General features: G+C 47.1%; 1 protein-coding gene across 1 annotated transcript; it reads left to right on the forward strand.

Annotated features, from left to right (window-relative positions):
* The first annotated feature begins 824 nt into the window (after positions 1-824).
* Positions 825-6,299, forward strand: HEBP2 (heme binding protein 2). The gene is made up of 4 exons (XM_029223370.1): positions 825-993; positions 1,565-1,700; positions 2,447-2,627; positions 6,015-6,299. Exons 1-4 carry the CDS (start codon positions 895-897, stop codon positions 6,211-6,213), a joined length of 615 nt encoding a protein of 204 aa, XP_029079203.1. The 5' UTR covers positions 825-894; the 3' UTR covers positions 6,214-6,299.
* The last annotated feature ends 6,151 nt before the right edge of the window (positions 6,300-12,450 follow it).

Raw genomic sequence — 12,450 nt, forward strand, 5'->3', positions numbered from 1 at the left:
AATAGCCAGGACACGGAAGCAACCTAAGTGTCCATCGACAGATGAATGGATAAAGAAGATGTGGCACATATATACAATGGACTATCACTCAGCCATAAAAAGAAACGAAATTCAGTTATTTGTGATGAGGTGGATGGACCTAGAGTCTATCATACAGAGTGAAGTAAGTCAGAAAGACAAAAACAAATACCATATGCTAACACATATATATGGAATCTTAAAAAAAAAAATTGTTCTGATAAACCTAGGGGCAGGACAGGAATAAAGACACAGATGTAGAGAATGGACTTGAGGGCACAGGCAGGGGGAAGGGTAAGCTGGGACGAAGTAAGAGAGTAGCATGGACATATATATACTACCAAATGTAAAATAGATAGCTAGTGGGAAGCAGCTGCATGGCACTGGGAGAACAGCTGGGTGCTTTGTGACCACCTAGAGAGGTGGGATAGGGAGGGTGGGAGGGAGACAGAAGAGGGAGGGTATATGGAGATATACCTATGCATATAGCTGATTCACTTTGTTATACATTAGAAACTAACACAACACTGTAAAGCAATTATACTTCAATAACGATGTTAAAAAAAAGAAAAAGAAAAAGAAAAAAACGGTGGGGAAGGGAGAACCCCCCGCAAAGAAAGCCTGGCCAAGCAGACCCTGCCATCGGGTCTCCTGGGGGACCCGCAGGGGAGCGGTCGGCCAGGGTTGGGATCGCGGTAGCAGCGCCCCCTCCCGGCCTGGGCCCCGCAGTGCCCCGCGACTCGGGGCTGCTGCAGTGTGTAGAGGGGGCCGGGCGTCTACGGGGCGGGGACTCGGGGACACGCAGGCGGGGCGGTCCTGAGTGGCCCCCTTCCGGCGCAGCTCACCGGCCTCTTTCTCGGAGTGTCGGCGCTGCCCATGGCCGAGGTGCTGGAGCCAGATCCCGCGGCAGCCGAGGGCTCGGAGGCCCTCGCAGAGACGCCGGGCTGGGAAGCCCCGGAGGACGCGAGTCCCCAGGTAGGCTCCACCCGCGGGCGCGAAGGGTGAGGGCCGGGGGGGGTGGGCAGCGTGGGGCTGTCCTCGAGGTGATCTTCAATGCGGCCGGAGGGTCCCATAGGTTTAACTTAAAAGCACATTTTTAAAAATGGTCAGAGTCCCTAGCTCCATTCCTGCACAAACGGGAAGATGCGGTCGGTAAGCCGTAGTTACCCCCAGGCACTGGCCACATCTCAATTTCTTTTCTTTGCGGTTAAAAAAAAAAAAAAAAATCGACCACGTCCCAAAACCTGCGATGGGACCCTCCGGGCGGGGGCGGAACAGTTGCTTGCTTTTAACCCGAATCGAGCCGACTGTCCCTACCCCTGCTTGTGAGGCAGAGGCCGCCTGCGTCTTTAATCCAAAGATGGGAGCCGCGGGGGAGGAGCCCTGCCCGGTGCTGGGAAGCCAGAACCTCCGGCCGGACCCCAGGGGAGCGCAGCCCCTGGACTGGCTGGCCCAGGTGGACCCGAGATCAAGGTACCTGTACTGTTGCATCTCACGTTCTGCCTTCTTAGAATTGCTTCCCCAAGCTCCCCCTGTTCCATCTTAGCCTGGAAGTTATGAGATCCGACACTACGGACCTGCGAAGTGGGTCAGCACTTCGGTTGAGTCTATGGACTGGGATTCGGCCATGCAGACTGGCTTCACAAGGCTGAACGGCTACATTCAAGGCAAAAACGAGAAAGGTGAAGGCACTTTACCTTGTAATTATACACACTGTATTGTGGTTGAGTGCCCTGGCTTATTGAGTTTTCGCTGATTAAATAAATACCTTTTAGAATAGAAAAATAACCAGATCATCAAAGACTTAATGTTTGAAGAGGAGGACTCTGCTCAGGACCCGAGGCGTCTAGAGGAGTGTAGTACTGGGCAGTGCTTTTTAGCCTCTGTTCTCCTTGTTTGTGGTTCTGCTGGATGAACTGGGCCTCTGTGTAACTAGCATTAAGGCCTTTTCATGGCTAATGCTTTGAGATAATTTGGTGACTGACTGGTAGAGTAAGAGACATTAGGAGGCAGGAAGGGTCAAAGAACACAAGATCCAGGGTGTCAAGATATATCTTCTGGTTTGGCTTTCATGCTATTTATGTTTTAGCAGGTCACTTAGCCAATGGGACCTCTGTTTCTGAATTGTAAAAGTAAAGAATGAACTGGACTATGTGATCTCTCATTTCCCCTTCTATCCCTAAAACTATGGAATTTATTAATGAAAAATATTAATAATACAGAAAGTGTTTAATGTGGGCAGTGGATAATTGTCATTTTGCCCTTATTATTTTTTTTTAAGATGAAAATTATCTTAAAGGTTAGATATTTATGTCAAGTAAATCAAGAAACTCAGGTCAAAAAATAAGTTTTTAAATGTAGTCATAAATACACTAAATCTACTTTCACGGTCTCCTTTGCATTTAAATATATATTTTTTGTGGCACAGAGATGAAAGTAAAGATGACAGCTCCAGTGACAAGCTACGTGGAGCCCGGTTCAGGTCCTTTTAGCGAGTCTACCATTACCATTTCCCTGTATATCCCCTCTGAACAGCAATCTGATCCCCCCAGGCCTTCAGAGTCAGATGTCTTCATTGAAGACAGAGCTGAAATGACGGTGTTTGTACGGTAAGTGGTAGATAATTTATAGCCTTTCTGACTGTTGGTTTTACTTGCGGGCACTCATAGTTTAGCTCCTGTGCAGCTTAGCTCCTATGCTTTTCCCCCTTCCATAAAAACAGGTCTAATGCGTTTTGTGGTGTTTTCCTAGTGACTTAGTTTTATACGTTACTAAGGGTCCTTTACAAGAAATAACTAATACATTTAATGAGAAGGCTGATGCACACCTTCCACAGATAAGACGCAATACAAACACACCGGACCTTCCCCCACAAAAGCAAAAGACTGTCCTTACCTGCCCTCTAGTTAAATATGGAGAAAAATACCTTAAAACAATGCATGGTACCCCTCCTCTCAACTCCTAGTTTCTGATAGCCTCAAACTCTTCCCTTTGTTCCCCCAGCCCAAAGGATGGCAGCTGCTTCCCGCAGTGACTGCCTCTGTTGGTTGGTTTACTGGTTCCTTACTCTGACCTTACAGTGCCTGTCTCAGTAAAGCGAGTAATCAGCCTGCCGGCCTCCCCAGCAAGGACTGTCGTAGCCACCGGCAGCACACTCAGCCCCTGAATCTGGCCCATTCGCCTTAGAAAGGGGCGTGATTCCGTTCCCTTCCTCCCCACTGTTACTGGCTCGGGCCCTCACCTTACAGGGACCGCAGCTAAGTCCTCTTTGCTACCCCAGTGCTCGGCACATGCCTGACACTCACCAGATACTCCGACGTTTTTCAGTCTCAGGTTCCACTTCGAGAGCCTCCCAGCTGTTCTCTCTGCCCACCAGTCTCCTCTCCCTGGCCCTCCACTCTGGAACGCCGATCGTTCTCACAACGACAGCAACAAAACCCCAACCTATTACTGTGTTTAAACATCTGTTGGCTTTTCCTCTTGCTTCCGCGTGACATTCAGACCGTTCCGCGTACTGCATCACCTGCAACACGCGGCCCAACCTGTCCCCCTGACGACTCCCCCCCCACCTCCCGCCCTTCACTGAGTAGGCTGAGTTCCTCCACGTCTCTGTACCTTTGACCTTAGGCAAGTTACTGAGACTTTGCTTGACAAAAATCTCATCTGTAAAATGTGTCTCATCACAGTGCCTACCTACTATCTCACAGGGTTGCCATGAAGATCAGATGAGTTAATTTACCTAAAATACTTAGAACATGAGCATGATATTACTACCAGCTCCAGCTCCCTCTTTCTTCTCTTCCTGGAGAGCCTACTTTCATCCTTCAGGACTTAGATCAATTGGTACCTTGTCTGTGATGCCTTCCTCAGTTTCTCCAGTCAGCCAGCCTCTCGGTGCTATGATTCTAAATTCTAATGACCTACTGATAGACTGTAATTTCCTCAAGAATACAGCAACACGTTACTCTGCCCGTATCCTTTGGCTGCTGGTGAGGCAGGTGTGTGTGGGGAGGCTCAGTCTATGTCTGTGTCCTGAATAAAGCCGTGGATAGATCATTGTAGAACAACGTGTATTCAGAGGACAAAAGATGATTGCTAAGTAAGAGGCTGAAGATTTGATTTCAAGGAAGAAGTGGAATCTGAAACAGATTCCCTTTAGGCAGAACATTCCTTAAGGAAATAAATAATAAATTTAGGAGCAGAAATGTTTCCTAACACATGGTTCAGAATTATCATCAGTCAGCATGATGGAAATTATAGAACAGATTTATCACTTTATCTTCAACGTTTTATTTTATATACATGTGCATACACAGATTCCTCTACTTACTCAACTGGGATTTAAAAGGTACTGCAGGCCAGGAATGACTAGGTGCCTAGTAGACATTGTTGAACAGAACAGGCCTGGTTCATACCCTCGAGACCTTACATCTTATCTGAAGAATGGTAGGAATGATCTTTTCCACTGGCACATTGATAATAAACCTTATTTATGCTAAAGAAGGCATATTAGGAATGTTTTTGTGTCTGTTTTTCCTATTCTCAGCCTTCAAATTCATCATGTTTACATTTCAGCAACTCAGCTAGGTCGGTGTGCTGTCATGATTTAATCTCAGGGTATTTTTGTTTATATACTTTAAAATCTACACTTAAACTTCTATTTTCCTACTTTTTATGCAAATCTTTTGACTGTCTTTTCATCCTCATCCTCTTAGCAACCTCCTAACTGGCTCCTTCTCTCCAATCTAGTTTCCATCTCTCTGCCTATATTCTTACCCAGATCTAATCAAGTTACTTTTCTGCTTTTCCAACATCCTTTGGAGTAATCTCAAAAGGCCTTAGGATGATGTACAAGTTTCCTCCTTCCAGCTCTGACTCACCTTTCTTTCTTTTATTAATTAATTAATTAATTTTTGGCTGCGTTGGGTCCTCGTTGCTGCGCGCGGGCTTTCTCTAGTTGCGGCGAGCAGGGGCTACTCTTCGTTGTGGTGCGCGGGCTTCTCATTGCAGTGGCTTCTCTTGTTGTGGAGCACAGGCTCTAGGCACGTGGGCTCAGTAGTTGTGGCATGTGGGCTCAGTAGTTGTGGCATGTGGGCTCTAGAACGCAGGCTCGGTAGTTGTGGCGCACGGGCTTAGTTGCTCCGCGGCATGTGGGATCTTCCCGGAGCAGGGCTCGAACGCGTGTCCCCTGCCTTGGCAGGCGGATTCTCAACCACTGCGCCACCAGGGAAGTCCTGACTCACCTTTCTGACCTCATTTTATGCCTCACTATGAAATTGCTTTGTATTTCTGGACTTTTGTTCTTATCCCTCCCCTTTCTCTGCCCAGCAAAACTATCCTCCATTCCAGGCCCCACTCAGAGACACACCTTGCCCCGATGTAATCATATCCTCAGTGTTCCCAAGCACTTTGGTTCTGTCTCTGTTAAGCTTTTCTCAGACTGTACAGAGCTGCCAAAATGTCCATCTCTTCCATATAGGGTCAAAACTTATGTTCATCTGTAATACAGTGCCTGCCCTTTTTCTAAGGAGAAGAAGAAAGGAGAAATGTTCGATAGGAAATAGAAAGACTGAAAGGGAGGCTGCTAAGGGGGATTCATTGTGGCTCTCTGACAAGGAGCATCAGTAGTACAGGAGACCGTTGGAAACGCAGGCTCTTGGGCCCCAGCCCAGACCTCCTGAACCTGCGTTTTCCCAGGTGACTCGCATGCGCATTAGAGCTTGAGAAGCACAGAGTTAGAGCACAAGATGGCATAACTTCCAAATCTGCCCAACAGCTGGGACGTATTGCCTCCTCCCAGGTCCCCTCAGTGCGTGTGAGGTCACACTGAGCCTGGGAACCAGAGGAAGGGGACAGTCAGTTCAGCTGCCAAGAGGGAGGGGCTTTGAAACTGCACTCCATCCAGGTTTCCTTGTATCAGCTCCCACTTTTCTTCTTAGACTGACCTTCACATCAGTATTAAAATCATTTATGGTCATTTACTTTCTCCTTTGTAGGTCTTTCGATGGATTCTCTAGTGCCCAAAGGAATCAAGAACAACTCTTGACATTAGCAAGCATTTTGAGGGAAGAAGGAAAAGTTTTCGATGAAAAGGTTTACTACACCGCAGCCTACAACAGTCCTTTCGAATTGCTTGATAGAAAAAATGAGGTGTGGTTGATTCAGAAAAAAGAACCCTCCAAAGAAAAGGAATGAGCAAATGAGAGGAAGGTCCATTGCCAGGGGCAAAACCTCTGTTTAACATAGACGTCAACATTACCCATAAGCAAAACGTGTCTAGTAGCTCTACCTGAGAGTACTACTATGAATTGAGCTTATTTCCACTGTGCCTTTTTAATGCTTGAAGCTTTAGATACACAGATAACAGGGGACAGTATTCTATAAACATGTAAATCGATCTTTATTTCTATGAGGCTCCAGGGAAACGTCATGTTACTTCCCCCTTCTTCACTGTATCACAATCATGTTGCCTTATTTCTACTTGGATTTGTGTCAGTTGGATGTTACCTCCTCCAGATATTATCAATAAAAATGTTAAAGTTTACCCTGTGTGGAACTACAAGGCCGTCAAGCCTAGAGAACTCAAGTTCAGTTGGAAACAAAAATCAAAGTGTCTTTTGCAGCTGCCGCTGTTACTTTTTCCGTTGAGCCCTCTTTCCTATCTGCCCACTGCTCCCCACACACGAGAAAAGCTCTCACAATACTCAAAAGTGTTGCTAATATTCCGTGACAAAAAATAAATGTATGAAGTTAGGGACTTCCTATTTTATTTTGATACTCAAGAGAGGCATGTTTTTTCTGAAGAAATGTATACAAACGTAGACTTTTAAAATTCACTTGAGGGGCTTCCCTGGCGGTGCAGTGGTTGAGAATCCGCCTGCCAATGCAGGGGACATGGGTTCGGGCCCTGGTCTGGGAAGATCCCACACGCCACGGAGCAACTGAGCCCGTGAGCCACAACTACTGAAGCCCTCGTGCCTAGATCCCGTGCTCCACAACAAGGGAAGCCACCACATTGAGAGGCCCACGCACCACAACTAAGAGTGGCCCGCGCTCTCTGCAACTAGAGAAAGCCTGTGCGCAGCAACGAAGGCCCAATGCAGCCAAAAATAAATAAATAAAATAAATAAATTAAAAAAAAATTCACTTGAATTTTTAAAGTATTTTATGCAGTATTTTAATATACTGAATCAGTATATAAAAATGATTCAGTATTCAAAGAGGGGTTTGCTGCAAAATCAAAGAGGTTGAAATTTGGACCTAATTGTATTGGAACACACTTGTCCTGGAGAAGAGTGTCAATATCTGGAAGCCTGTCATGGGAAGGTCATAGCTTTACTGTGGGCTCCTAGTGGATGATGGTTGTAGGCACGAAGGAGAAAAGCAGCTTGGAGCTCAGTGACTTCCCAATAGGTAAAGCTGCCCACGAATGACATTACTTCCCATTTCCATCATTGTGTGTGTTCAAGCAGGCACGTGATCACTTATGTGGCAGGTGTGGGTCTCCAGTGGATGAAAGGGTGGGGCCGGATGATGCTCAAGGTCCCTGCAGCCCCAACATTATATGGTGTCTCTTAAAATTAATCTCCCTAACCTGGGTACGCTAGACCAAGGTACCTAGAGTTAATGGTTTCCATAGCTAACATGTATGGATTGCCTTCTAGGTGTAGCTTTCTAAGCATTTCACCTGAATTCCCACAGTCGACCCTCAGAACAACCCTGTGTGCCACCTTGTGTCATCTCCGTTTCACAGATGAGGACACTGAGGCACAGAGATGGAAGGTAACTTGCCTCCAGCTGGAGCCGTAAGGGCAGAGGCCGATTCCATCCCAGGCAGTCGGACTCCCGGGTGCAGACTGTTAACCACTGCGTCCACTGGCAGTCCGTGCTCTGGAGTGCAGCTTTCTCAGGCCATCAGTGCGCTAGGACTGTGTTGAGGGGTCCTTCCCGCGTGTCAGGCATGCATAATCAACATGATTATGACCTCAGAGATACCTTTTAGATTATAATTTTTGATACGAAACAAGCTAGGTTTCCGGTTTTGAAATTATTATCTAGATATAATTTTTTAAGTCTTAGGCAATTATTTTCCAAAGGTATTTGCTTGCATTGGTTATTTTTTTATTCTTTGCATTTTTGTGTTTGCCAAAAAGAAATTAAATTTCTTTCTTAGCTCATTTACCAAAACCAACTGTGGGTCACCTTCTAGCCCTCCTACTAATGAAAGTCCACAGTACTCGCCTCTACTGGTATGAGGTAAATATTTATATATTTACCCCGTAGTTCTATAAAAATAGACATCTCTTATGCAGTAACTTCCATTTTAGATGAGAAGAGCATATGTCTGATTGCCAAGATTTAGTTGTAATCTGAAACATGTTCCATAAAAACGCGATTTTGTACTATTCATAACAAGGTATCCCATTTTCCCCTCCTGGTCCATAAATCATAAATAAAACATTTTTCAGCCCTCAATTAATCCAGACCAGAGAGTATTTCTCACAGCAATGAATCAGTTATTTTAATTATGTGGCTGGCACTGACTACAAAATATCCCTCAACATTTCTACTGAGATTTTTCTTCTCTTATCAATAGGAAATTCATGTCTAGATTCCTTTCCGAGGCTAAACCATCCACCTTTCCTGTTGGTCTAATTCATGCTCCATCAATTAGGCCTTCTCCCATCTTCAGGCTCTCCCTCCCAACATGCTCTGATTTGGCTTGATCCTCCCAGCTCCCCAGAATAAAATCCTAGTTCCCCCTGACCCTTACATAGGACAATAATTCCCATTTCTCCCTTACCTTGATTATCCAGTTTCTCTGGAAAGAGTTGTCCAGAGGCTTCCTTGCAGCTCTAGGCTGTGAGGAGGTATCTCAGGGACCATGACAGGGATTTAAGGTGGGCAACACCCCTCCACCACCACCACTGTGCTTCCCACAGACCCATCCACGTTAGTCTACGTGTATGTCAATTTTTCATGCTTTTAAAAGCCTGAAAATAATCCTTTAAACTGAGTGCATTCATTCATTCCTTTCTAGTCATCACTTAACCCTCTAAAAATCTTGCTTTTCCTCCTAAATATTTCACTGGAATGCCATTTATTTTCATTCATTCTTCAAGAAGCCTTATGGAGTCCCTCCTGGGTCGCAGGCTCTGCACACTATCCCAGGGGCTGGGCTATGGTGACAGGCAGAAATGCCCCCATCAGTGGCTGTACCCATCAAATCCAACCACGTCTTCCACTCTCCTACTCGGTCCACCTTCCAGCTGAGAATACAACAGTGAACAGGACACGCAGGGCCCCTGTCCTTGTGAAGTGTTCTGGAGAGCGAGGGAGTGCAAATACCAATGGGGCAGTGAGATAGGGTGTGGCTGGGCGGAGTGCAGTGGCTGTCACGTGGGCGGGCAGGCCAGGCCTCCGGAGGAAGAGACAGGAGATCTGAATGATGAGAAGGAGCCACTCAGATGACAGCCTGGGGGCGGGGGAAGCCTTTTGAGCAGAGGTGACGTGTCAAAGGGAGAAGCCTCCTTCAGTATCCAGAACAAAGCTGCACATACTGCTTGCTGAGCAGGGAGCGCTGTGCTTGCAGGACACAGTCTCTCTGGACACAGAAAACGCTGACTTGTACGGAGCTTCTGGAAGTGCAGAGTTCAAGGATTAGCGGACTTTCGGAATCACTTAGGAACTGACTGAGCTTTAGTTGTGGAGGTGCGGTTACCAGTGCAGGGTCGCTGCTGCTGAGCCTGATTTAGGAGCCTGGTTCAGAGGCGCGGTTACTGAAGCGAAGCTGTCATCAATCACTTCTGGTACTTATTTCTGATCGTGGCCAAAGAATGGGCATATATCTTCTGGGATTTGGAGTCATGGCTGGCAAGCACGGGGTGGGGGCATGCCACTTAGATCCACCTTCATGAAAGGACCACTGCCCAGCTGTGAGGGGTGTGGTTAGCCGATGTCTCCAGCTGTGACTTTCTTCAGGATCCACTGCAGATTTCAAGATAAGGACACACTATTTTCAGGGGGGTACCTAGCCTACAACGGAGCGAGGCAGCAGGAGCTGATGGCATGCTTTTTTACTGACATCTTTCAGCCAAAGACTGAGCAAGCTGGTGGTACAAAGGCCTAGCCACTTCTGTCCGACTCGGGACCCTTCCTATAAACAGTCTTTGCTCCAGAGCTCCCTGGCGGGCTTGTAGAAAATGTCAGATCTGTGTTGCAGTCTGACAGCTCCCCTGCCCAATCTTGTTTTTCCTTTTTCCTTTCATTGGTATGACATCACCATACACCTTTTGTACTCCCAACTCTGTCTCAGCATCGAACTGGCACAGCTGGTATCAGTGTGGCCCCAAGATTGTGGGCAGTAAGACAGCATTTGGGGGACTGGGTCATGCACTGCCTGGCTGGTTATGAGTTCCCCATCCCTGTGGACAGGCCGTACATACACAGCTCATGGCACGAGGCTGTCTAGTTATTAATCCCTTAAATGGTATAGCTTACTGGTGAAAAGGAATGCAGTGACTGGTGAATGATTCAGGAGCTTCAAAAATTAGGACTGGGGTAGATAATGAGTACAAGGACAATAGACTTGAATGGTTGTTACTAAGCTGGATTGTTGTCCTGCAGGTGGATAATGAAAAGTTGCGGTCAGTTAACAAAGAATGTAAAACTACATGTGAGGGCCAGAGCCTCTTTCGTAGCTTGCTAAGAAGTCCTCACCTCATGCAGAAGGCCAGCATGAGGACTGGATGGTAAAAGGAATAACCACCAACGGATGTTCAACCAAGCCCGATCTGCCGTGTCAAGGTCAGGACCAAACCTGGAACATGAAATGGGGACATCCGGTGGATGCCCCCAACAGTTTTGACTCCCTAAAAGTTTCTGAACATTCTGGGCCTGTGGAAGAGGCCCACCCTTCCCCCCATTAAGAGCTAGAACTACCCTCTCTCCCTCCTCCTGCCCTAATGTGAGGAAAGACAATATAGAGGTCTTTTGCCCACAAGGCAACAGGTGCCTCTGGGAGCTGTCCCCACCCCATCTCCCGACTATCAGGCATTCACCCAAGGTTAAGTCACAGCATAACCTGGCAGAGGCCAGGCTGGGCCTGATGAAGGAAGAGATGGACGACATGCAAAGGTTGCCGCATAGCCTAGCCAAGGTGTACTGGCAGGGGTCAGGAGACTAGGGGGACTAGGCTCTGAAGGTGCTCAGTACCTGTACTGAGTACCTGTACTCAGTACCTGTACCCTGGGGACTAGGCTCTGAAGGTGCTCAGTCAAAGGTGCCAGGACACAAGACTGGATAAAGGAAGCTTACTGACTTGGGGATATTGCTCTGGATACAGGAGTTAACACCATGAGTAGAACTCCAGGGGGTACAGCAAACTCACTGCTTTAGGGAGGCACCTAGTAGCCTGAAAAAGTGATAGAAATGTTGAAATGCCTGAACTGATGGAAGAGGTAATAGAGGAAGGACTGAAAAGGCTCACGGAAGGGGCATGCTGGAATGGGTATATCATAGGCGGCAACAAGGCCCATCGGATTTTTGTCGTAGTCTGTTTGGGCTGCTATAACAGAATACCATAGACTGAGTGGCTTAAACAAGAGAAATGTATTTCTCACAGTTCGGAAGGCTGGGAATTCCAAGATCAAGGTGCTGGTCAAATCAGTGCCTGGTGAGGGCCCACTTCCTGGCTTGTAAATAGCCATCTTCTTCCTGTATCCTCACGTGATGGAGAGGGAAGGGAAGCTCGTAAGGACACTAATCCTACCTTGGGGACTCCACTCACATGACCTCACCTAAACCTAATTATCTCCCAAAGGCCCATCTCCAAATACCATCACCTTGGGTGCTAGGGCTTCAACATATAGATTTGGGGTGGGCACAACTCAGTCCATAGACATTGTGTTCCACGAGAAGGCCCAGAGGAGCCATCATTTACCAAGGCCAGTAGGAATGCACTGGTAAGAGAGGTGTGAGCATCACCAAGGACTCTGTGGAGGATCTCCTCTGCAGGCTGGGCTGGCTGGAAAGGCTGAGGTGGAACTTGGCTTGCTGAGAGCAATGTGCGTGATGACGAGACCCTGCAGAGCTCAGGTGGCAGTGCTAACCACAAAAGTAAGGGCGCGTAAATTATATTAAACACCAAAGTCAAAATGGCAGCCAAGGGGGACTGACCTGTGAAGTCTTACGGAGGTAGTTAATAGAACATGGCATTCCTAGGGGCAAAACAGAGAGGGTAACCAATAACGGTAATTCTTTATAATCAAAAGAGATCCAGGATGGATAAGCAGGGGGCTGAGATCACCTCCCCCCCCCCCAAAAAAAAACCTCCAAGAAAACCCCACAAAACTGTGATCCCTTGCCCAGTTTCCAGACTCAAAACCCATTGACTGGGCCCTTAGGATAATGGTCACTGCAATAGTTCAGTGT

The sequence above is a fragment of the Monodon monoceros genome, unplaced genomic scaffold (assembly GCF_005190385.1).
Source record: "Monodon monoceros isolate NGI ecotype Baffin Bay Population unplaced genomic scaffold, NGI_Narwhal_1 Super_Scaffold_15, whole genome shotgun sequence".
Taxonomy (NCBI): domain Eukaryota; kingdom Metazoa; phylum Chordata; class Mammalia; order Artiodactyla; family Monodontidae; genus Monodon; species Monodon monoceros.